This window comes from Cydia splendana, chromosome Z (assembly GCF_910591565.1).
Source record: "Cydia splendana chromosome Z, ilCydSple1.2, whole genome shotgun sequence".
Lineage (NCBI taxonomy): Eukaryota > Metazoa > Arthropoda > Insecta > Lepidoptera > Tortricidae > Cydia > Cydia splendana.
Window position 1 is genome coordinate 22,290,075 of NC_085987.1, and position 27,087 is coordinate 22,317,161.

Here is a 27,087-nt window from a genome sequence, read left to right on the forward strand (position 1 = left end):
GCCGCCAAGAATCCTGCACGAAAACTACGAAAAGGAGTCAAGAAGATTTTAATATTGATTTGATAAACTTTTTGGTTTTGTGTAATATTCCGTGGAAACGTGTTAACAGTACCGCTTTTCAGCTGTTTTTTGCTAAATATATATGTTACCAGTGTACATCATACATTTTGCCAAAAGAGTCTATTTTGCGTAAGAAATATTTAAATAAAGTTTTCAACCGTAAAATAAATGAAATCCATGAAAAGATTAGAGAAAACAAATTATGGGTGTCGTTGGACGAAAGCACATTTTTTAGGAAGATTTGTAGTAAATTTACTTGTGAAACCACTCATTTCAAATATCGACACTCCCATTTACCTGTTACGTCGTAAGGTAATTGAAATTACAAACGCTAATACGGTCTCGAAATTTGTAATTAAAACATTCAAAGAAATATGGGGTGATTCTTTTGAGACGAAAGTTGGTAACATATTAATGTTATGCAGTGATAGTGCATCTTATATGTTAAAAGCCGGAATCACTAAAAAAGGTTTTCACTAATATGAGACATTTTACATGTCTCGCTCATGCATTAAGATTTAAGACGTTAAACGCCAATGGAAATTTAGACTAATAGTTCCGTTGGAGCCGCGTTGGTCACCGGTGACCGGCACTAACACTATCTGTCTAGGCCGTGGGGGTCACCGGTGACCGCAGTGTAGGTTCATGTTTGTACGGCTGTTTTGAACTGACGGACACTAGTACAAGGAAAAACTCTTGATGATTTGATGTGTACGGCGTGGCCTCAGAGAACAGTTTGCACGCTTTGGTTCTTATTTATACCTATTGATAGATGAGAGAGAGCCACAGTGCATTCCAATCGGAATGGTTAATTGGTTATTGTAATGAAAACAATATTTTATGGTTAGTAAGCATTAGAAACCCGACTTATTTGTTATTAAAAAAAGTAATATTAATAAATATCTATTATATGTAAAAATAACACTTATGGAGCAAACACTTTAAAAGTTAAATTTATTGTAATTCATATAATATTTAATTTATTTGTTCATAGGTGTAAGTTGTTACAAATTGTTATATTATACGGTTACAACAAAGACATTATATACGTTTTGATACTGGTAACAATATTAGAAAGTAGTAAATTTATTACCTAAATTACATGACTTAGACTTAGCTACAGAATCTTGTATACATGTGTGTGAATTTAGAAACCGCCAGGACACAATGGAAGTTACTAAAATGCATTTATAAAGTCCATTATTATAGCATGTAATTATGAATAATTAGGGAAAGGTGTAGTGTTACAATACATACAATACAAACAGATGTGCCGTTTCGGGCGGCACTGTGGCCCCCACGGCCCTACGCGAAGGAAACACTGATTTGTTTCTACTCAGGCCATGACGGCCACCCGTGACCGGCACTGATTTTTATGGGTAATTTTGTAGAATACAAGTTTATTTCATGTGGTTCGTTAATAATATGAAGTGTATTTTGAGAATTTAGCAAAAAAAACATCATGTGAAAAATGGATAATATTAAAAATTTCATACGGCCTAACTTATACACGTAATGCCGGACACATGCTGTCTGCCATGGCGTTTAACGTCTTAAGTAGAGTTGCTGAGCACATCCGATCAGAATACTCCGAAGTTGATATGCTTATTTCAAACGTCAAGAAAATATTTTTGAAATGCTCAAGGAGAGTAAAAATTCTTAAAGAAAAATATCCAAAATTGCCATTACCACCTAAGCCAGTGGTCACAAGATGGGGCACGTGGTTAGAAGCGTCTTTTTACTTTGCGACTTTTGTGACTGTGATAAGTAGTTTCAACAGCAATGAGGCACTATCGATACGTAAAGTAAAGCAACTTATGCAAGACGAAAATTTAAAAACCAATTTACTATTTATCAAACAAAATTTTGAAATAATAACGAGAAACATAACGTTATTAGAAAAACGCGGCTTAAAAATATGTGAAGCCATCCAGTTACTAGATGATGAATGTAAGACTTTGTATGATGTTGACATCTTTTTATAATAAAATAGAGTCAGTTATAGACAGAATTCCAGATTACGATTTTATAAGAAATTTGAGTGATGGTGATAATGGTGCAGTATCACTTTACGAATACGCACCTCTTACATCTGTAGATGTAGAGAGGTCATTTTCACTATATAAGTGGATAGTGAACTATAAAAGGAACGGACTGAAAATATGTAATATAGAGAAGATTATGATTATTTACTACATTAATAACATTATATAGCTATTTTGCAACCATGTTGTCTTATTTAAACCAATTTTAGTCATATCCATATTACGTATATCGTTTGACATGATTTTGACGTATATTACATCCGTCGTCCGCCCATTAGTACTCATATTCCCAGCTCCAGCGGATATTTAATGAATGTACCTACATTAATTGTATGCTCGCTGGAGACAGTCGTGGGGCATGGCTTTCGATAGAGCACGTTGCAAGCGATAGAAAGAGATGGCTACGATTAGACACGTTCAGTATACAGGGGTTATTTGTACAGAGAGCCTTCTGTACGTAATAGGTAGGTACTATTATTTATTGTGAAGCTAAGGGCTTTTGGTTAGTAACCATGTTAGTAACCATATGTTACTAATTAATGGGTTACTACTGGAGGTACCCTATTCTGAACCTTCTTCTGTGCATTGCGGCTTACGAGTATATCACAATTCGACAAAATCCATAGATTCAATGTTTGGTTAAATAATACAAACTGAAATGTTATACTTACTTTTTCTGTCTTTTCATTGCTCCCTTTTTCAGCGACTGGCGCAGCTGCCTCGCTTTCACTGTCGCTTGTTGTATCTCCAGGCTCCCAAAACCTAAAGCAGGCATTTTGTACATCAACGGTATGTTTGAATTCAATTCAAATGTGTCTCCTAACAGATAATACCTATAGGTACAATTATGACAAATCCTTGAAGTTTCTAGAAATTTACGACAGAACTATAAAAACCGGTAGGGCGACAATTTTTATCAAATTTCGATGGCCACAATAATTTATATACATATTTTTAATATTTATTCGTTATCGAACACTCGTTTGATAAAGCCCTTGTCTATCTTTATATTGAGGATAAAGTAGAATTTCTGTAAAATGCGAATAGTATTTAAGACGATTTTATTTCTTACGAAATCCAATTCTCATGCCTCGTTTTCTAGGCACGGGAATTTGAAATCACCATTTATTTTACTAATTAAACGCTATTAATATCGACGTTATATGTCTTTCAGCGTTATTTAGGTCATATATCGTAGAACAATTACAACTGGGCCATATATTATACGAATTGTAATGAATACATATTAAATATCACTTTCTTATAAGTTCGCTATGAACCCACGAATGCTAATAAATTATATCCTTAGAGCTCACGATTCTAATACTCAGACTCATAACCAAAACAATATATGTTATTAATAAATAATAGTAATAGACCACTTTTAAACAAACTTACATAAAGGCTGTCCAAATGTTCATACGATATTCCATTATATACAATTTAAATCAACTACAACAATGTTTCTTACACTCAGATGATGGCTATTAATCATTAATAATAATCAAACTAAAGAATAACATTTATTCTTATTTAATTCAGAAAGATCCTTAACTTCATTAGCTAGGTTTTTGAATCACCAATTTTATTTTGTATGATGCTTTAAAAACTTGCAATAGATCTCAAATGTGAAACAAGTCCTTAATAATCCTATAAGTTTATTATTTTACTTTTGATTAATAATAAAACATAGTTTAAATAGAAATAATTCTTAGAAAACCAATTCCCGTGCCAGCAAAATCCAATTCCAATGGACAGAAAAATTCCCGTGCTCGTATCCAAATTTCAAACTAAAATATCTTTCATAATTTCACGAATATGTGTACCCTGAAAGTAATATTGGCTTTATTTATTTTTCTACATATTATCACATTACATTTTATATATTAAATTAATATTTCAAAATTCCATGGAAATTCTAGATAAAAATGCTCGTTTGGTGAAGTTGACCCTTTCATATTTGAATTAATTTTTTTACGTTTTATAAAACACTACACTGATACGGGACAATTAGAGGACATCTAATCTAATCAAATCAAATGTAATAGAGGTAACTCTACTCGATTTGATAGGAACCTAACAGAATCTAGTCTTCGGCCAACAAATTATTATACATTACATATTACCTATACAGACGTTGGAGTCGACTATGGTCCGAGGTATTATAATATACCTAAAAATGTTGTACATACCTTTAGTTTAATTTAGTGGTTAAAATTAAGATTGACAAAGCCGGTTGCGGGTTAGGTAAGTACATCATTTGTTGGTAGGTAACGAATGATTTGTATTTGTGTCCACTTCACGAAGCTTGCCTTGCTGATCACAAATTATGGATTTCTCATTTTTAGTTTAAAAAAATTGAAACGGTTTTTCCGAAGGGGTCTCAATCGACTTCGTTCTATGAAATTCTTATTTAGATTTAAATATGCTGTTAACACTCCATAATGGAGTCGTCAAATATTTTAGTGAAAACGAACAAAGACGTACCGGCAACGTGCATGGTCGTGCGCGAGATGTGTCCTGGCGTGTAGCAGCAGCGACACGGCGCGGCGCAGACGATGTGCGGCGCGCGCCGCTGCACCGCCCGCGCGCTCGCCGACTGATGCCAGCTGTGCGCAACCCGACCGCAACGCACAACTGGCGGACATATTCAATTCACCCGCCTAGCACAATAACATCCCCGTTTAAAAAAATCATAACTAGAAAATGATACTTACCTACGCATAAAGGGTTTAGTAAGTAGGTGTACTAGGTATGTAATAAACACTTTATTGTACGAAACAAGAACAAGTTACAGCAAATATATAATTGAAAGTACAATGGCAAACATATCCATATGAGATTTTTTTTACAAATCTATGGGAATCGATATACTATTTAATAACATCAGAAGTTATAAGACTGATAAGATAAAGCCTTTTATAAAGTTAAATTACAGATTCACAATATTGATTCAGTTTCACGTACTTAAGTATTTCGTTCGTACCTGCATGATTTCATGGAGGCTATTCAGCAACGAACTTTCCGCCACGATGTCCGGTGGTTCAGGAGGAGGCGGCGGCGGTGCAGACACAGCGCGTTCGAATGTCATTATTGACCACCTGGTGCAAATATAGGTACCAATATTGTATAGGATTTATATGTGACTCAAAAACGCATATTGTCGGAAAGAAAGGCGACACGAACATTTTCAGATTCTAGTCATTGCACAACAAGTGATTCTTTACGGTGCTACTAACGCAACAAGGTTTCGAATTGTGACGTTCCATAGGTAAAGGTTGATATATATGCTGGAGTTATGTATGTAGGTACCTACACCTACATGACCTAGTAATGTACAATAAATAGGATATCGATAACAAATAAGATCAACCTGTTGTGTAGATATTATTTTTTAGTAATTTAGTATTTTTACTATAGGCCCCGTGCATGAACTGTAGGGGGCAGCATAGGAGCCGTCATATTTTTGGCGCGAGGCGTAAATGTGTCGTTTATGCTTCCGATGTAGCCCACAAGATGGCAGAAGCTACTATGCACAAGGAAACGTACTGACGAGAACGGTTAGCACTTGCTTTGGCAATGTACATGTGCACATATGTTTCAGATTCAGGCCATAAGATGGCAGACCCTCTAACGCGCACGGTCCCTATACAGACGTTTTAAGTTCACCCTACTAAAAACCTATGTTGTTGAAGTAAGTTAGAAATAAGGATTCCAAGACTAAAAAAAAATGTCGCACAAACTTCAGGAACACAAATCAAAGTCCTTAATATCGACTATTATTCATAAAAGTTTCTCAAATCTAACAGGCCGATCTATCATCATATCGTACATAAATAAATATCGCGCTGTCATAGGTATGGGTAAGGACTCGGTAGCTCAGTTGGTAGAGCGGCGGACTTGTATTCCGGAGTCACGATTTCAACTCCGTTCAGGGCGGGGCGTGCCCGTAAATAATCAATTAGGTATAAAAAAAGATGTTACCTGTCGAGCATTTTCGTAGAGGCGCGTTCGTAGCGCTCCAGCAGCTGCTGAAGGTTAGCGGCGTCATCGCAAGATGCGCCCCAGCCCAAAACGCGCGCCAGGTCGTTCCCGGTGCCCAGGGGGAGCACTGCGGTCTGAACTTGACGCTGCTTAATCATTCAAAACGTGCATTAATTGTTCAAACTGTTTATCTAAAACATTAGAAGCACACCATATTACAAGGAGATATATAGCATAAGATCATTACTGCATAAACAATGCCATAAATTATAAATAATGTCTCCATCAAATCAATAAAAACTATGAGTTTAATTTTAATAATAGTTATCTTTTTTTTTTAATAAAAGCGTGTATATCGGGTGGAACGGGTGGAACAGAACGAAGAACTTTTGTGCAAACGAGGAATTGTTTAGGCTACCTACTTTATTTTTCACTTATTAATCATGTTAATATTTCTAATCGTTTATGAGATACGGTTTGTTAAATATCAGTGCAAAAATCGGCATGTTTCAACCCTAGCAAGTAGATGCGAGCATCGAATTTAAAGTCAAGTTAATGACATGTACAATTTAAAATGTAAATTTTAATCCAGCTTTACGGTTATAATAACTCGATTATAGGTCACTTAGATAACACTATCCTTTCAGCTCAGTCTCTAGAAATGTTTCACCCTGTATATGTTTTAGGTGGTTTTTAGTTACGTCATTACGAGTTTATAGAAATTGAGCTTTTCTTAAAATTCGATAATCCAGAACATTACACTGGCTACTGTTTTACTCGTAGACTAACTTCGGCCACTCTGTTACCAGACTCGGGAGCAAACCTAACAACTATAAAACGCCATGGCGGAAGGAAGTCGGGCCAGGTAGCCGAAGGCTACATAGAAGAGTCCGTGCATGCAAAATAAAACAAATATAACAGACTATTACAGAATATATTCATTTGATCCCGAATGAGCCGCAGCCGGGTCCATCGGGTGTTAACAATGATGGATATTTTCAATCACAACCCGCCACATGATGACAATCCCGTTAGATCGGGAACATCCTCATTCCGTAATCATAACGTACTATCCTCTGAAATAAACACCGTCAATATGCCAGGAAATACGATTTCTTTTAATAGGTATTACCAATTGTGCCAATTTTACTTTATATTTTAATTAAATACTCTTTTACAAATATCCTCATTTCATAATCATAACGTACCATCCTCTCATATGAACACCATCAACATGCCAGGGGGGCGATTTTTGAATTTCGATCGCTCGATTTCGTCAAATGAAAATCGGTGGAATGCTAATTTTTGAAAAACGAGCGATCGAAATTGGGTATCTCGTGGTATTGACCACTCGTTTTCAATTCTATTAGTAGAATTTAAATGCCTAGTAGTGGAGATATTATAAGAAAGAAATACACGAAATCGAGTGGTCGAATTTCAAAAATCGGCCCCCAGGGGTATTTCTCTGATTATTTCCAATTATATCAATTTTATACCAATTAAATACTCTTTTCTAGTTTTCTCAAACATGCAATGAAATGTCGTCGCTACGTGCGTTATAACAGGCTTCGAAGTATCACATTTCGGGCGGAGCAACTAAAGGAATTTCATACAAAATTGAAGGCGTATGGCAGTGGGCTGCCGCTCGGCTCGCACGATAGTCGTGTCACGTGGGGCTCGCGTAAAGAAGATTCACGGTTCGTGTGCGGTTATAAGTTTCAATTTTGTTGCAGGCGGCGAGTATAGGTATAATTTTATACCCAAATTTGACTTTTGTGAAGGAGTGAATTTTCTGTATGGTAGTACTATTAGTTATTCTGTGGCCTAGGCCGGGAAGTAATTTTTTTTTAATTTTAACGTAAACATGGCGTCGTAAACAGCAGTTTTTTTTTTAAATATTTTACTGACTGAATGGTTATCGGACCAAAAATATCCGCGTTAAGGCCTGTTATACACGAACGTACTGATATTAAGAATACGAATCTGTATGATGCAATGTGTTGATGAATAAATTTAAAATTTTGTCTATACGTAAGTCACCAGAGACCATAGACAATATATAAAATTTTCTGAAAAATATATTATGGCGAGATTGGAAGGAAAATTAAAAAACTTTTGTGGTTGATATTTATAAATAAATTTTCAAAATGAGTTCCGATGATAACAGATTGTACTCTGCCGGGATTGAGGGCGGAGGCAGAATTAGCAATTAATAACTTGTTGCCGCCAAAGTCGAAGGAGAAATACATGAATACATATCAAAATTCTATAAGCTGGAAGACTGACAAAAATGCCCACGGTTTCTCATAGAATGTATTTCTGGCTTACTTTATGGAACTGACAAGAACCAAAAAACTCTCGACATTGTGGGCGATGTACTCAATGCTTAAGACGACAGGACCTACAGCTTAAGCAAGACATAAACACACATAAAAGACTATGTTAAAAAGTTAGTTGACAGACTATGCATAAATATTGATTTTTTAACTGTGTCTTCGGTTACCGCGATATTAAACTTGTTTATTTATGTTCTAGCAAATCAACAATTACTGATTTTTATTATTTTGAATTGCTTAGGTACGTAGGACGTAGCCTAAGTCTTTCACAACTTACTCGTCCGTACGAACTATGCGACACTGAAATCCCGTCAGTTGTAGCTGAGCTTCGTGATAAATTTGTTTTTTTGAGAAATGTATTTTTTATTCCATTGCATACGTTTGAGAAAAGCACTATACTTACATGCCTAGCCGTGATAAGGTCTTGCCAGCTTCGTATCACTATTCGGCCTCCCTACGGTCGGCCGTCTATACCTACTCACCCAGCAAGCCCTTCTTTCCCGGCGTCTGCAGTAATGTACTATTTTTAAACATCCTCATTTCATAATCGTAACGTACCATCCTCTCAAATCCGTAGGCGAGTGGCAAGACTCGGGACGAGTGAAGAATGACATTTCCGCACGTGTATCGAACGACGTTTTTTAATACAGTTGCGAAAAAATAAGAAAAAAAACAAGTAAGGAATTCTAAACTTACTATATATTTAGATTTTTCAGGCAAAGCACTCTCATTTGCAATTGCAGCCATCTCAGAAATGTCTGGCGCTGTTAAATCAATTTCAAACTCAGGGCCCGATTCGGATTTAGAAATAGACATCTACTAGATATCTTTTAGACGTCACCAAGATACGATAACGATATGTTTAAGATCTAACCTGTCAAATTTGACATTTATGCAATTCTGGAGATACTCTTGAACGATTTCCACAACATATGACTTAGAGATCCAATTCACATCTAATAGATATCTAACACTATCTGACGTAAAAGTGACACTGGTTGCCCGAATTGAGCTGCAAAAGAGAACTAGTTGAAATCTAAACTATAACGTAATGAATAACGTAGAATGGATCTAGTACCTACGTGTCGTCTCTTGTGAATATCTTGAAGTTCGAATACGGCAGTCACTCATTCTATAAGCAAATTTTTGAAAACTTAAGATTGGAAAACAAAGTCGTTGTAAGTTCGATCTTTAGCAGTGAAAATTTTTGACATTATGAAGAGGTGTTTTTATTTTTAGCTTTTATTCAACTATTGAACCCACTTCAATGAAAGTTTTTTTTTCAAATGCATGTTCTATAAGATATAAACAATTGTAAATATCAAACATTGTATTTCCTTTATTTATTTTTGATCTTATTTCTTATTTTATAACATTGTATGTCTTTCCCATCACGGAACAATGGTGTTCCGGACCTTTGGGAGGCGTGCGCGGAGCCGAAGCCAACACGTAGATGCCCTTTTGACACTTTAATGAAATGTAAGGGGTACACCGAGCGGAGGCTGCCCTTGCCCGTGCCATGGGACGCACGCAGAGGCAGCACCCGCCAGGGTGTAAGGACTATTAAGAGTTGATGGAATCTAAAATGAACTAGGTTATTGGGTGAAAGCGATGGACTAAGAACTGAGCTATGGGGTAAAAAACCGGAGGCCTGCCTAATAAAACGGTATGCAATTTTATTTCCGGCAGACGGTGACTCGCCCTCACAAGATGGGCCCCCACAAAAAGCGACATCTAGGATGGCTCAAGGGCAACACCGGTGTGAGCGGCTCAGGGGTGTCGAGAGGTGTGCGCCGCTTTCTACCCAGTGGTTGTAACAGCCACTGTGCCAACTCGCGTCTTATGCATATTTCACTTCCACCCCTGGAGCTTATAGCTCTAACGACTCCACTCTGGCCGGCCGGCTAAGGCAAGCCAGAGGCAGAGAATCCTGTCCCACCCACCCTCCTTGCGGGTAACAGAACTCTCCAGGAGCACTCGGGTACGTGAGGTCGCTAATCCCCAACAGCTCGCCACAAGCTGCCCTGCGTTGACTGATTGCACTGGTAAAACCAGCGGGCGATGGGGTCGTCACATCCCTACGCCTAAGTATCGTTATTTATGATTATTTGTGTATCGTATACTCGTACTTATAAATACAATATCAAAAGTTGCTTTTGGAAACTTAAGTAGTAAGAAAAACGCATCTTCTTTGACAGACGTTTAGGCAGCTATTCCGTTACATTCAGACAACTTATTAAGAACGGTTTTTCAATATTCAATATTAAAAAATAAACGTGTTATAATGATGAAGAAGTAAGTATTTAATAAAATATGAAATATGTATATTTTTCATATTCTTACATTAACAGTAGGTTTTTATGTTGATTACAACGTTTAAAGGAAACTAATATTAACACTCATTAATAAGTAGTCGTGAATTGGATCAAGTATAAATTAAAAAAAAATGGAAAAGTGAAAAGCACTAGTTCGCGAAAACCAACTTTCCACACGCTAAACAGCTACGTAAAATAGCACTTTTTGAGCAACTGTATATTAAAAAATTATTATCGATGAACGGGATACCATTGTATTGCATGATTTGCATGGCAACATGTTTACTATTTTGAACTTAACTTACATAGATGATTAAGATTTTTAACATGTACTGTATTAATTATTCTTTAAAATGAACTTGTTCTGCATTTTACGTGTTAGTTTCTGGACTTTTCTAATGCTACCTACTACAAAATTAATTTAATTTGTTATTGTTTTTGTTTGTTTTGTATTAGGAATGTTGCGGATGCAGATTTTTTGACATCCGCGGATGCGGATGCGGATATTTAAAGGCTCATATCCGCGGATGCGGATGTCAAGATTAGGTACTTAGAAAACGTCAAATATTAAATTTTTAGTATTATTTATTTAAAAAAACGAAACGTTAAGTAGGTATTTGAGCAAGAATATAGGTGCGTTATATTTAATAAACAGTAACTTGGCCGACTTTTCTGGATCTAGACGATTTCGTTATAGGTAATGACGAAATTACCTAGCACTTAGGCCGCCGCTAAGACGTTCCTGTACCGACTTGGTCGACATCCGCATCCGCATAAGCTCCGCATCGATTTTATGCGGATGCGGATGCAGATGCGGATGTTGAAAATAATGCGGATGTTCCGCGGTTGCGGATGCGGATGCGGATGTTCGCAACATCCCTATTTTGTATAACTTGCGATGCTCACTGATTTACTTTTATTTTAGCATGTATTCTCATGAAGTGAAATGTAAAATTTCTTTTGACAAAATAAAGTTCTTTAAGCACAAATAAACACTGTCAATATGTCAAGAAAAACTATTGCTTTTAATGTTTCTAATAGTACGAGTACCAATATTACTTTAAATTTTAATTAAATACTCTTTTATAAACCTATGTAATGTCATTGTTTTATTTGCTCACGACTGAAATTCTCCTCGCGAATTCGTAATCGAAGTGAAAAGCAGAGTGCATAACTCAGGCATAAATATCCATTTTTATGCCCTTGTTGTACAATCTACTAATAAAGGGTCTGGCCGGACCGCCATAGTAAAATCGCCCCTGGCTGAATTTGAGATATTGTTATGCACGATTATTCGTTTTATTATTACATATACTTTTGGTGAATATTATGCCGTAAATGATTACCGTTTGCGAAAAAAAAAATAGTTTTTTAAAACCACGTATCCGATTGACTTGTTCTTTGGATATTTTATAGATATATTAGGGATACATCAAATTAAAAAAAAATAACTTCCTGCCTTTTTTTAGGTACATAATTTTTTTTAAAGTTTTAACATTTTTTTAAATACATATGAGTTAGCGACACCTACCATATTTTCATATAATATCCGCATTTTTATACTCTATTATATATATTTTTATCAAAAATATTGGTTTGGATCAACAATGTCAAAATAAGTTATTTATATATTATAGATAGTCAAGCAAATCTTGTCAGTAGAAAAAGGCGCGACATTCAAATTTTCTATGAGACGATATCCCGTCGCGCCTACATTTTTCAAATTTGTCGCCTTTTTCTACTGACAAGATCTGCTTGACCAAGTATATAACCCTTACTATGTATTCGGATACATAGATCGAGGTCTTAATTTTTGAATAGGTATTGGAATGCACCCCTAACCCGGCGAGTGGTTAATTACTTTTTGAAAGTTGGAACGCACCTTCAACATGGCAGACGGAATTTTACTTTTTAAATATTGGATTGCGTCTGTATGGTTTACATGCACGGTTTTTAAAAAGAAATAAGTTTTAAGCAAAAATTACATTTTTGGTACAAGCTTTTATCGCTGACTGTACTTTTCTTACGACAGACAACTAATACTCATCGAGACAATTCTAAAAACCCCTAACACAATTAGGTTGCGTTGTTTCATCACGGAGTTCCTATGGCCACCTCCTGTCTCCATCATCAGATCAGTTCGACAGTACCATATTATTGTATTGTCATCAGAACTACATACAGCTGCCAATTTTCATGACGCTACGATCCTTGTAAGATGGTTAAATTAGTTACTTTAGTTTCCATTACATGTTAGTTACATACAGGTCGACCTAATAAATGCTTGTTAAAAATGGCGGGAATGGGAAAAATGTTTTCGGCGGTCGATACAGATGTTTTCATTATTAAAAATAAAATTATAAAGAAATTGTTCCTGAAACGTGTTCCGACGTTGTACAAAATAACGTATGATGTAATTTTGGAAAGATTATCAAAATTGACACTGACATACTTGGAAAATAAGAGTCAGCAGTCCCTTACAAATAAAGTAAGTATATCATTTGTATTTTTGTAATAACATATATCTTATGAGAATATTAGACTTAATAAATGTTATTTTTCAGTTGGATATGATCAAATTCAATATATTTGGACAAGTTGACCTTCTGAAAAATATGCAGGTCGATTTGTTTCGTGACGCACTACCGGAAGAAGAATTACTTGTGGAGGAAGAAGACATCGCACTTTTAAGAAAGTGCCCACAATGCGGTATAAATAATGAAGAGGCGTATACAATAACTTTAAGTGATTTGTATTGTAGTTCTTGTGCGGGCCAATTATTCTACAAAACTGACAATTTTTAAGTGCAAGTTCTGTAGTGCATCGTTATAATACTGACATTAGATATAGTTCATAGAGAATTGATAACTTGATAAGATACATAATTGCAAGTAAGAGATTTACAAAACATAAGTGTTATTACACTAGATCGCTTTTAAGTATGTCGGCCTCCAACGGATCTAGTTGCAACATACATGATCGGAATTGCAGTAACTGTAAGAAACAATTTTGTAAAATTAAAGGCAAAATAAAACTTTAATATCTCCTATTGATATACAATTATTTTCGGATTCCTTACAACAGACTTTTCATATTGGTGACAGTGTATGTTCATCGTGCCGCTCGAAAGCCTATCGCATTAAACTAATACCAAACAATCAACAGTTGAGTAGTGATACGAGTACAAACCGTGAAGATGAAGTTGTCGAGTTTAATGTTACTTGTAAAAACCCAGTTGAAAATATAGAGTTACCACTTCAACGGACGGTGTCTACTCACAGGTACTTCTTTATTTGTCTTTCTACATCGAACTTACAAACAGTACCAAAAAAGGCAAGACTCCAGGCTTACACTAAAAGGAATATTTATATTCCAACGGAAAATAGATGCTGTTCATCACATTTGATTAATGGTCAATAGGGATGATGACACATGTTGAATTTTATAACAAAATCTATTAAAATAGATAGCAAATGAGCAATTTATGACAATATTGTGGATATTAAAAAAAGAAATGGAAATAATACAAAAATACAGCACCTGAAAGTTTCAAAATTTATGTTTTTTTTTAACTTTCAAAAACGAAATAAGTAAGGATACCATTCGATTCTTCAAATTTTATCCCAAAAAAGATTGAATAGCAACTATATACATAAACGCAATATTTCACCGACAAAAATGCAATTTTCTTGTTTTATTCAAACTTCAAGATGCGGTCTCAGTGACCTTGACATTACGTTCACATAGCGATTTGTTAGGGGTGTTTCGCGAGTGAAGTACGACTGTCGGACTTTGACTATAATTTCTGACTTTTGTATTGCTTTAATGCAATGGTTCCCATATAGACATTTGATCCTAAAAACAAACCTGATTGATTGATACCATAAATGAAAATTTGTCATCTAGCCTATTCTATGAAGATGATTTAAAACTGATCGTAGTCTACTCAACCACAGCCACTGTAAACGTGAAAGAGATAACAGAGCTGTTTGGTTGTTTATTCACTGAAACACAGCTGCCTTTAATTGAGAAAATAATCAATAAATCTATCTCTGAAGAGCATTTCACTGTTTTGACTGGGTTTACTTGGGAATTTTTTTATATTATTCAAAGTGAACTAAACTCTTCAATATGCGACTCTTCTTTAAAACATCATCGTGACACTATGCAAGCTATTGTGATTTTTTTGATCAAACTACGTACTGGCAATAGTAACAGATTAATCGGCTCCTTACTTCAACTTTCAAGATACCAAGTTGTGTCGGAATATGTGTCGAATGTTATTCACTGCTTTGAAAGAGATGTTCGTCGATTTCAACTTGGTGTCAATGCATTTAGTCGCCAGTGGCTTATTGACAATCACACATCGGAGCTAGCTAAAAAGCTTTTTAATGTGGAGAATGTTTTGATACTCATGTGAGATGTGTGATGTGTGATGGTACGTATGTGTAACACCAAAAAAGTAGCAACAATGAGTATCAACGAAAATCATACTCCGGCCAGAAGAAAACTCATTTATGCAAGCCCTTCACAATTTGTACAACGGATGGTTTCGTTATAGATATGCTAGGGCCTTTCCATGGCACAGAGAACGATGCAAGCATTATGCGAAAAGTCATACCCAGTTTGAAAAATCTCATTAAGCCCGGCGATATATTCGTACTAGACAGAGGCTTTCGGGACGTTGTAGGTTTTTTAGAATCGGAAGGTAACCGCGTAATGATGCCCGCTCTCAAAGGAAATCGGAAACAGCTGACCTGTACAGAAGCCAATGAATCCCGGTATGTCACAAAAGTTTGTGGGTTGTGGAAGCAATTCATGGGGCATTGAAGCAAAAATATAAGCAACTGGACGAGACGTTCGATAACAAAATTTAGATTATTTATGATAGTCATGATCAACATGCTCGTAAAATAAGCCGTAGGAGTTTTGATAAGTAACAGTTATCTGCCCACAAGGTCTGCAGCGGCAACTTTTAATTGTTTTCTGTTATAACTACCCGACTGTGATTTTCTTCTAAAGGAGAGGACTTTTTGTTGCATCAAGAAAAAAGTCTCTGCCTTATTTGCGACAAAGCTTGCTTTCATCACAAATTGCAACTTTGAAAAATTGAAGCAGTAGGTAATCTAGTCGACATGTGGATGTTTACCAGAAACCTACGTAGGTACCTATATTCAGCCTCTATAGTTGGTATTGAGCACTATCTCAATATGAACTCATTTTTATAGTGATACGTTTCCAATCCGAGCACTATAAACTTTATACATATTCTTTATTAAACTTCAATAAGCTTACATGCATATCAAGTTTGTCTATCTCCTGAAGCACCCAGCCCACGGAGCCGTCACCGGAGCACACGAGAACCCGCAGCGGCGCGAAGTGTCGGAACAGTCGCAGGCCGAGTCTCGGGCCGGCGCCGCTCAGCTCGAACACTTGCGCTGGGTTCAGTAGTTGTTTGAAACGACGGAGAAACTTGACTCCCTGGTTGTCCCCTGTTAATCAGTAATACTAATAATAACCACAAATCAGTATCATCCAATATTATTAACATTCATTTAGGCATCAACTCCCAGACCAAACATGTGTTTTAACTGCTTATAACGCTAAAAGCAAAGAGATTGCAAACTGAACGGCGACGCGCGTGTCATAAAGTAGTTGTGATAGGCGAAATGTTTATTAGAGTCGAGACGTAAGGCGCTGTCAGTGGGTGTTCTGCCGTCGCAGAGGAAAGGAAATCAACATCAAATGTTGAAAACTCTATGCTCGAACTGTTAAACGATGAAATTATAAAAAAATACGTCAGTGCTAACACATGTTGTAAAAGGCGCGGAGAGTGGAGCCCTTTCGAACTGACGTGTTACATAAGTACTTAGAGGCAATAACACGAACAACTTTATTATTGTGAGGAAACTGAATTTAACACTAGCTTATGAAAAGTTTTGCAAGCATTTAAGCAAGATCGATGAAGAACAAATAAAATTAAAGAATTCAAATACATCATATGAAGTGAAAGAGAAAGATTATGGCAACTATTGTCAAGTAGATAGTATTGAGAACGAGTTTTGTGACTGTTATTTTGGATAAGGAGAAGATTACTGCAAACACCTTATTAAACAAAATTATGGCGTTTTCTTAAAACATTCCTTATTACTTAATAAAACTGATAGGAAAAATATCGTCAACATTGCTTTAGGCGAATAGCATTAACAGATTTCTATGAAAATATTGAGGACATCGATAGCAAGAGCTTTACTGATAACTACGAAGATACCTACAACTGCTGCTTCACCAGAAGTTCACAACAAATAAGTGATCCTTGCCGAAGGCTTTGGAGGCGAAGGAAGTCTAGCTTTTGTATCAGAAATATACGTATGAATTTAGCATTTTTTGGTATTTTAGTCTATATGATTTCAGTGAATTTCTGTGTCGCATCTGAACCCTATCAGTATGGACTTAGTAATTCGTGATCAGGGTATGAAAATTTATGGGCTACGTTCTGTTTCGTACGCAACAGCTTATCTTGCGCTTCCCCTAGCAACGGCTACATTGGAAACACTTTATTTATTCAATGTCAACAAATAACAACTGACGCTTTGCGGAGTTTTGATCTCAAATTTTATAATGTATTTTATAATCGTTCGTAAGGAGTAAACTCCAGTCGTGCGTTGCATTTATGGGAGTAAAATAAAATCTCACATTTCACAAGTTACACGGGCCGGCAGTATCCGATGAGGATTACCTCCACCTCTGACAAAAAAGAAAAACAGGCTACATTTCGCCAAGTCCAAACTCCAGTCCAGCTAGTAAACTCCGGTCGTGCGTCGGATCTGACACACACACACTTTTTTGTCCATTACTGATTAGATAGAGATAGAATCGAATAGAATATATTCGGTCAAGCCAAGTCCGTCAATAGAAAAAGGCGGCAAATTTAATAAATGTAGGCGCAAAGGATAATCGTCCCATAGAAAATTTTAATAAAATTTATTCAGGACGCTAATATCCTATTATCTAACACCCAGGACATTTAGCGGCAACATTATTAATACCATTCATTACCCTTATTTCTTTCTTTCTCGCACTAGGCCAATTTAAACATTTAACTTCTTCTTTACTCTTAACTTTTTCTTACTATATCCTCATGTTTTTGTTATGTTTTATGGCGCATTTAAGAGCCTACCTTAAATATGTTATGTTTTAGTTACAGTTATATTTATTTTTTCCTGTATGTGTTGTCAATTTATTTATCTCCTTATTAGTTTTAAGTTAGTGATTGATAAGTTAGGTCCCCACCGAAAATCAGCGCTGTGGTTTTCCGTCGCAGCATTACGCTGAGTGGGGGTCCTATTTAACGTCTTATGTGTCTATGTATGTAATTTAACTGGTTGGTTGACGTAAATAAATGTATTTTCTTTCTTTCTTTCTTTCTAACGGAAATTTAACAAAAACATGTCATAATAAAAACATAAAAACCTCACTGGAAAGGTTTCCACTCAGCTTGGTGTCAAGGCACCTTTTGAATACCTTGACGCTAGTCTTCCGTGGAAACCCTTCCAAAAAACGCATTATAGCTATACAAATAAAATTTTATAAGGTGGTGGTATGGTATATTGTTCCAGCACTTCGTGGCAGAGTACCTGAAACTCGTATTGTGGATAAGCAAGGCGACTAGCAACCCTGACATGACGTTGAGAAAATTGCAACTTAGTTATTAGATTAGATACTGGGTCGTTAAAGTTTTTACAATGCCAAGGAGCACGACGGGTTTCAATAATCAGAGGTTTTTAACACTTAAATCCCTATACTTTATCAGAACACATTGCGCCGAGCAAATTAAAAACCGGCCAAGTGCGAGTCGGACTCGCGTTCCAAGGGTTCCGTACATTACCCAACTTTTAACATTGTTTTTTATTGACATCCAAATTTTTTTAGATTCCTCACGTCGTGGGATATCAGAATATACCCCATGTACGTCAGCCGATTTTTCATAGTTTTCTAGTTATGATTTTTTAAAGTTTTAACTTTTGTTAAGAAATTCCGGGATGAAGCAATTAATTTATGAAAAAAAAACTTGAAGTTTTTTGAATGTTTCTTTTTGTAACATAATCCTTGACAAACGGCGCAGTTGCTAAAAAAACCAGCAACTTCACTTGGCTGTTGTGAGATGGAAAAAAAAGGAAACGACAAAATTTTACGTTCAAGCATGTCAAGCTTAGACATTGCGCTTACCTAAATAAATAAAAAATACAAGCAATTTCAAGGACTTATGGTTATTGTAGAAACTGCTATACCCTAAGTTTTTAAAAAGGTAAAATAGTGATACTTAATAGTCTAATTTGACAGAGTCGCCGGTCAAAGGAACTGAGGTGGAAAGTTTCCAAATTAGTAATTCATTAAATAAAATCCTCTTGTTATTCCTAACGTTAATCAAACAGAAATTACCACGAGAAATTAATATTGTGCCATGTGATTGACCAAGCATCAGTTTGCTTAACTTATTCATTATCTTAACTGGACCCGCGTCGCGACGGGTTGTTATCTACAAAGGGTTAATTTTTACCTGCTCCAATACCTACTGTTATTTTATGGGGTCACTTCCCCATCGCTATTTCGTGTTATCAGTGCAAATACCACCAACAATAATTACCTAGTAGGCATAAAAGCAAAGCAAAGCTTCACCCCGGAATTTCTTAACAAAAGTTAAAAAATTCATACCTCGAAAACTGCTAAATATCGGCTAACATACATGGGGTATATTCTGATAGCCCACGACGTGACGAATCTAAAAAAAATTTTGTACGTCAAGGTTTGGACCACCTTGTATGTGAAACGCGATTGAATTGCCTTTAATAAACCCGTAGGGGTCGGATCAAAAACTAAGTAATTAGTCCGACTCACGCTTGACTGCATATTTCTAATAGGTTTTCCTGTCATCTATAGGTAAAGAAGTATTTTGTATATTTTTTTCAAAATTTTAGACCCAGTAGATTCGGAGATAAAGGGGGGGGGGGGGGGGGGATGGTCATTTTTTGGCTATTTTCTTAAATAATTTCTAAACTATTTATTTTAAAATTACAAAAAATATATATTTGAGCTTCTCAAAATGAGCTCTTTCATTTGATATGTAACACGATATACATAGTTTAAAAACATTATTTTTTAATTTTCTCATTTACCCCCCAAAAGTGGCCTCCGTGTTTAAAATTCATTTGTTTACATAAGATGTCCGTCTTTGGGTCACGAATTTACATGTGTGTACCAAATTTCAACTTAATTGGTCCAGTACTTTTGGAGAAAATGGGCTGTGACAGACGGACAGACAGACAGACCGACAGACGCACGAGTGATCCTATAAGGGTTCCGTTTTTTCCTTTTGAGGTACGGAACCCTAAAAACGGAGACAGAATTACAGGAGAGATTCTACAGGATTCTTTCAGAGGATTATTTCAACAGGTTGCGTTCAGTAACAAACTACAATTATCAAAATGTTTTTTTTTTTTAAGTTTTACAGACTTATTTACTTATTAACACAGCAAACAAGCGAAATGCAGTGCTCGTCATGTCCCCGTCTTCATTAACCCACTACTATTGAGGAAAAGTGTCACATGAGTTCTTTGTGGTATGTGGAAGCAGAATCGGGCACAAGCATTCTGCACGTGCTGCATTCGCTTTTTGGTTTGGGCCAACAAACAACCACCTATGACTGTATCAGCATAGATGAGTCTAGAGAGGATTAAAGATTCACATAAATAAATTCGGACATCGGTACTTAAATATAATTACAAATATGGTACAATATTTTGAGTCGGTAAAATATTATAGATTAGGTACCTTTCGATTCTCTGTTTTGGTTTGCGAGTTTTCTTCAAAGTTAGGATTATTTTTGAATACGGATTCTTTTGTAAAGCCACCATTTATTGAATATTTTTTCGTGATTTGTTTTATTATTCAAATCTCTATTATCTTTTATGTAATCAATTCCTTGGAAATTAGCACAATTTTCTGCTTTCAATTCTGCCTAAAATTACTAACTCCGTATTTGTTATGATAAAACCATCTACGCGAATCAATCCATTTCTACTATGCAACAATAACCTTTTAATATTCTTTAAGTAGCTCTCTAGCTAGGTTATTTCTAATAGCAACATCTGAAGATTAACCAATGAACAAAACCAGTTGCGTCAATACTGAAAATGTTTGTCCTCTTTGATTTAGGGTTTCTTATCCACCTTTTATGAATCACTCCATCTTTATTTATATCATTCCTTTTGTTAGTTACTAGTATAGGTTTTACCTTATGCCAAGAATCACAGTCAACTTCAAATTACTCAACATCAATATGATTATTGCTATCGTCACTAGAACTTAAGTCGTATTAAATACTAACTGGTTCATATTCGGCCGTGTTAGAATCGACATTATCTTTTAGATTTATGTTATATCACAAAAAAAAAAAAACAACAATAATTATGTCTCTTACATTTAAGCTGATTGATACAATGCTTTCGGTGTCATACGATATGATAGCTCTTTGCTAATATCAGTTATATCTCATAAAACATTACTTTCACATGACGGTAACTTCTTGTCATTTATAAATAAGTGTTAATAATTCTGAAATACAGGTTTTTGTTGAAGCAGCGACGTCTTGATGAGTTTCGATGAGGGGCAGAGGTAGAAACCGCTCAATGATCCGTGTTTTCAGACTAGAGTAACGCATTGAGATTTAGTGGTATATTAGGGATTGGTACATCTTCAAGAGACATCACCAAGTATCGTCCCTTATTTTCTACGAACTAAAGCCAGCGATGAACGCTCCACGTATGAACTCGTTTTGTGTTCATCGTAAAATTACATTCTTGGGTAAGAAGTTTCTAATTCAAAGCTTGGACATACTTCTTAATGGTTTCGTCCGTTCGTTGTCTACGCGTAGCTAACAGTAACAGGTGTCTGGCAAGTAATTAGTTTTTTGGCTTTAGGTACCTATATTTTCTTAAAGTACTAATGGCTTACGTCGTACGTTTTGCTTGCACGTATATAAGTAGGTATATAAGGTAAGGTAAGTATATTAAGTAGTAGTAGGTAGGTAGGTATATTAGGTACGTAAGAAAATATTGCAGGAGAGAGACGATTTACCTGGAACTTCAGTTTGATAGAGTCCTTTGTCTACATTATTAAGACAGAAAATTATTGAAGGTAAAATGCCGATGGGCCCATTTTAAATCAGACGAGGCGGCCCTTGGTTCATCGTCAAATCGCTCGTGGCGGAGATATTGGGAAATAGTTTTGTTTCCGTTCGACATATTTTATTTTAGCGTAGATACAGTTTTATCTGAATAAATTGATGCATAATGGATAAAATTATTCGAAAATTTGGCTTTATTCAGCTAAAATACAGAGTAGTAAGTAATGAGAGAAATTGACGTCAGTTTCAAAACTTCAATCGTGATATGCGACGCGCCGTATCTGATCGCGCGCAATCCATGTTGCGCCCGCGCGATTTTAAAACTAAATCTAAAAGCATATTCGTACTTATTAGACATTAATCAATTAAATGTTTTATATGGTAATTTTGAGTATTTAGTTATTAAGACTATCTGGCTATATATACCCTATTCAGGCCCCATGTTGTTACAATTTAATTTAATATAACACCTGTATGTACCATGTACCTATTGCAGTAAATATAATATGAAATGAAAAGTTGTGGACAGATTTGTGTCGGTCAATAAGTTGATTTGCCCTTATACCTAGTTACCAAAGAGAACAGCGTGTATAGAGGCGAATTGTCAAAGTAAATTATGTAGCCACTGTAAATTTACTGCCATCTTTCGACAGAAGATTAAAACTGTTAGAACGCCATTTGACTTTGATCCTTATTCTTTCACTGATATGTGTTAATTTGTTAAATATTGAAATTAACGCCATCTACTCGACTGTAAGCCAAAGGTTATGGCGCCATCTCTCGAAAAGATTGCACAATACCACTGGCCTACTCTACTAATCACTACTTAGTTGTGAATAATGCTTGCCTTACCTGATCGAGAGTTCACAAAGACAATAAGAGGCGACGCGTTAGTAGGCCTATCCGGAACCCAGGCATCGTCTTGACCAATAGAATGTAGCCGGGTGGGCGGCACGACGGAGGCTCGGGCGGCACCCAGAGAGCACGCGGCGCGCCAGCTAGGCTTACATGCCGCGTGGACGCTTTTGCGGCACCATACACATCTGAAGTCTTGCAACCTGCCACAAAATACAGAATAGTACCGTACCTATCTTAACAGAGGAGTTCAAACTTACACACGTGCGGATTTATATATTAAATAATATTAATGCCCAACTAGACCATCCTATCTCGTTTGCGGATTAATTTGAATTACCAATTCTCTCTTTACCGAAGAAAACTTCCTTATAAAGAAAAAACCGGCCAAGTGCGAGTCGGACTCGCGTTCCAAGAAAGCAAATTGGCCTGATGACAAATTTTGAAACCCCTTTTAATATTGTCAGTACACTTGTATTGGTTCCGAAAAACACAATATTTCAGCTATACTCATAGGATTTAACATAAATAATTACATTTCATTATAGCTTTAATAACTAGCTAGTTTAAACCTCGCGCGAAAACGCCTCGCACGCCATTTGTGACGTCATAAATTAGTTCGTGGTAGGGTGGTAGACATTGTTTACATACTTACAGTTACGAATTTCCCTTGAATCCGAATGATATTCTTAATTTAGCACCATATATTACGATTAGGGATGATAAATACATTACAAAAATTGATCACAATAACTCATTTTATTCAAAAACTCTCACACGGTTGCAATTTAAGATGAATTATTTAGATACATGTAAATTTTGAGTGTAAATCACCGAGCGCCGGTTTTACTTTTTAATTTTAAATTTTTTCTTGTTATGACAGCCAACATGGCAATGATAGACATTCAGCCAAATAATTAAAAAAGTTTGTTGGTGAAATATCGTATTATTCAGCATTTTATTTATATAATAACAAATAAATATTTCCTTTATATCGTGTAATAATATTTTTCACGTATTAAATGTTTAATGGCGAAATAAAATGTAGTGGATTACGGTCAATGAGGTTGTCATGGAATGATGACGTCAATCCTTAGCTCGCTTCTAGCTGTTTGGCGTTTCAGTCAAAATGGCTGATTGGAGAATTTTGCACTTTTATTTTATTGAATATATTAATAATCCTAATGTTTAATACTGAGATTGGGCCATTTTTTAGAATCGTATTAACATATATGTTTCTCTGAAACGATCATTTCCATGATTCTTTGTTACTGTCATCAGGCCAATTATGAATACAAAAAGTTTTGCTATATCGCAAGTTGACTTTTGCCTCGTCATTGTCCCTATATACGTGGAATTACCCAGCTACATATATTGTTCACGAGTGAGTAGAGAGAGATGTCAATCAATCAGATACACACAGCCATAAGTGCGACCATGATGGCGAATCACGCGATACGATCCTTAAATAATTTTATTATTCAGTAAAAGTAAGAATTTTCTCAGTTTAAAACGGAGTTGATGGCGAAATTGGAAATAAACCGATAGCGACGCGGAAATAGTTCGTATATTTAGTATTGCTGAGTAATAGCTGGATTTATTTAAATATATACCTATGTATTTGATTATAGTTTTGTAATAATTGTAATCTATATTTTTTTCTTATACAGATAATAACATGATACAAATGTGCAAATGCGTCATACATTTTAAAGAAAGATGTGGTCGGAGTATTTAGAAAATTTATGACGATTAAAAATGGATGGCCAAGAGATGGATTGTATTGCACATGCAATAACCCGACATCAGAGTTACGGAAAATATTAATGAAGATACCTTCTCACCGCATGGAACTTTTTTGGCAATACTCTTGAGATAAACCTTATTTATTTAGGCAAATTACTGGCTACTCGTACTGATTAAATGTGACAAACTCTCTCTCTCTACAATATTGTTTTCTTTCGAGGTGACAACTCGGTTAAATACGTGCCGTGTATTGTATTGAATAATTATTGCGTGTATTCTTATACGGAAAAAAATCTCGATGATCACGTCGAGTTCGTAAAAAATGGCGAGTATATTGTTTGTATGGTGAGAAAAATCTTAAAGCGAAAAAATATATCTTGGTAAGCCATCTAAAAAGTACAAGTCACAATGAAAAAGTTAGTGACTCTGCAACTCACTTTGATCTGGATTTTGAATCAGAAAATTTAGATATGAAAGATTCTAGAGTTCAGAGTTGTAGAGTGCAAATCTTGTGATGTGTCTTTAGTTTCTTCTAAGTATACTGTACAGAAGCATTGTGATACAATGAAACACAAAAAAGTAATGAATTTGCAACCGGGTTTTAATAAACATTTAATTGAATTTTTAGTTCACAGTAATATACCTTGGAGCCAATTAGATAACCCCAAATTTAGAAGTTTTATTGAAAACTGCTTAACACAAAAATAAGGAAACAATATTAAGAACAAATTACTTGCCAGACATTTATGAGCAAAAAAAAAAGAACTAAAGGATTCATATCTATATTTGAGCATTGATGAGACGGAAAATCAAGGTAAGAGCATTGCAAATGTGGTACTAGGGAAATTAGACAACTGTGTCTTAAAGCCCCGCGTGTTCGCCATTAAAAGCCTAGATATAACAAATCACAAAACTAGTTGGAACTCTAAAATACCTATGGGGAAGCGATTATGAAAATAATCTCGGTAAGCTGCTGATTTTAACAACGGACGCTGCCGCTTACATGATAAAGGCTGCAAAGACTCTGAAAAATATTTTTCTGAACATGTCTCACGTAACTTGTGTAGCCCACGCATTTAACAGAGTAGCTGAAAAAATAAGAGGTCTCTATCCAGATGTCAACAAACTAATCGACTGAGTCAAAAAAGTATTTTGTAAATCGCCGAGCTGACTTCGATAACTCAAAAACGAGTTTCCTTTGATCCCAAAACCCCCTCGTCCAGTTATCACAAGGTGGGGAACATGGCTGGAGGCGGTCGTCTATTATTAAATTTTTTATGAAATTAAACACATGATAAACGACTTTAACAGTCGAGATGAGGCCGCTAATAGCGAAGACGAAACGAATTTTTCTAAATCCAAATTCAAAACATGATATTGGTTTTATACCTGACAAATTTGGTTCCCTATCAATATATTTATTACAATACTCTTTGCATGTCATTGAAAAAAAAATACGATTACTTCATATGATATGAAAATATGATATTCCAGAGATATTTAAGAAATAAATGACGCTCGCCATCAGGACGTCAGGTTGGCGGGTGCATTTCCAGTTCTAGCTAATGGATGCCTACTCAAGGGTAAAAGTACTGCCTAAGGTTAGTGCTCGCAATGTGCTTCCACATGTATGAAGCACAATCAAATTCAGAGAGCAACTAAAGAGTAATATGGAATTGAATAAGTATATATATAGACTTCTGATTATTTGAAATACCGATATCACATCTTCATTGCAGGCAGTTCAGGCACACACAAAACGTGCAGGCGCTTTACACAAAAAAGTGATTAATAACATGATACTGGAATAAACGCGTCTTAAGCCGAAATTAATTTTTATTTTATTAATAGAGGCATGTTACTTATTGAACTTGCGAGAAACACGCAAAAAACAGTAAAAACGAAGACCTGTTTAAAATATTTGGGTTATTCCCACTAGTTACCACCAAGTTCTTACCAGTGGTAACTACTGGGAATTTTTTTTCCACCTTTTACCACTGGTAACTACTGGGAAAAAATTCCCACTAGTTACCACCAACTCGGCTTGGTGGTAACTACTGGGAATTTTTATTCCCAGTAGTTACCACCAAAATATTGTTAGAATTCAATACTAATAAAAACAGTATAAATAGTATAGTAAAAATGTAGCGTGCTGTAATAAATAATTATGTGTCAGTTAGTGATTCAGTAAACTGCTTTAAAAGTGATAAAAAATATTAAAACAGTTTTACCGGTATAAGTGTAAAAACTAAAAAAGAAGAGTCTCATTCTAGTTAAGTAGAAATTAACTTATTATCCGGACTAAATTGATCTTATTAACTGTAAATTGAATTACATATTTATACAAACGAACAAACAAATCAGTCTAAAACCGACAGAAGTGATTGCGTTTTATTATTTACCGCTACTTCATTTCGTTCTATTATAACACGACGCAAACCTGGAATATGTAGGTATTCATAATTTGTACTCAGGCTAAATAACTAAAGGGCATGGTTGTTATTAAAACCGCTTAGGGCGTGCTTCGGATGGGCTGATTGCTCGGACTAACCAGCATAGGC

At 35.6% G+C, this 27,087-nt stretch overlaps 1 protein-coding gene across 2 annotated transcripts in view; it reads right to left on the reverse strand.

Annotated features, from left to right (window-relative positions):
• The window catches only part of LOC134804704 (diacylglycerol kinase eta), a 181,101-nt gene that overhangs the window by 33,465 nt on the left and 120,549 nt on the right, over nt 1-27,087 (reverse strand). Inside the window, exons 7-12 of one of the 2 annotated variants that reach the window (XM_063777857.1) lie at nt 22,778-22,983; nt 16,036-16,232; nt 6,090-6,235; nt 5,092-5,206; nt 4,593-4,768; nt 2,777-2,867 (exon numbers count right to left, since the gene is read on the reverse strand). In XM_063777857.1, the coding sequence (XP_063633927.1) occupies nt 2,777-2,867; nt 4,593-4,768; nt 5,092-5,206; nt 6,090-6,235; nt 16,036-16,232; nt 22,778-22,983 (931 nt within the window). Of the gene's footprint in view, nt 1-2,776; nt 2,868-4,592; nt 4,769-5,091; nt 5,207-6,089; nt 6,239-16,035; nt 16,233-22,777; nt 22,984-27,087 lie in introns of both variants that reach the window. The other variant, XM_063777856.1, reaches the window with a different exon arrangement.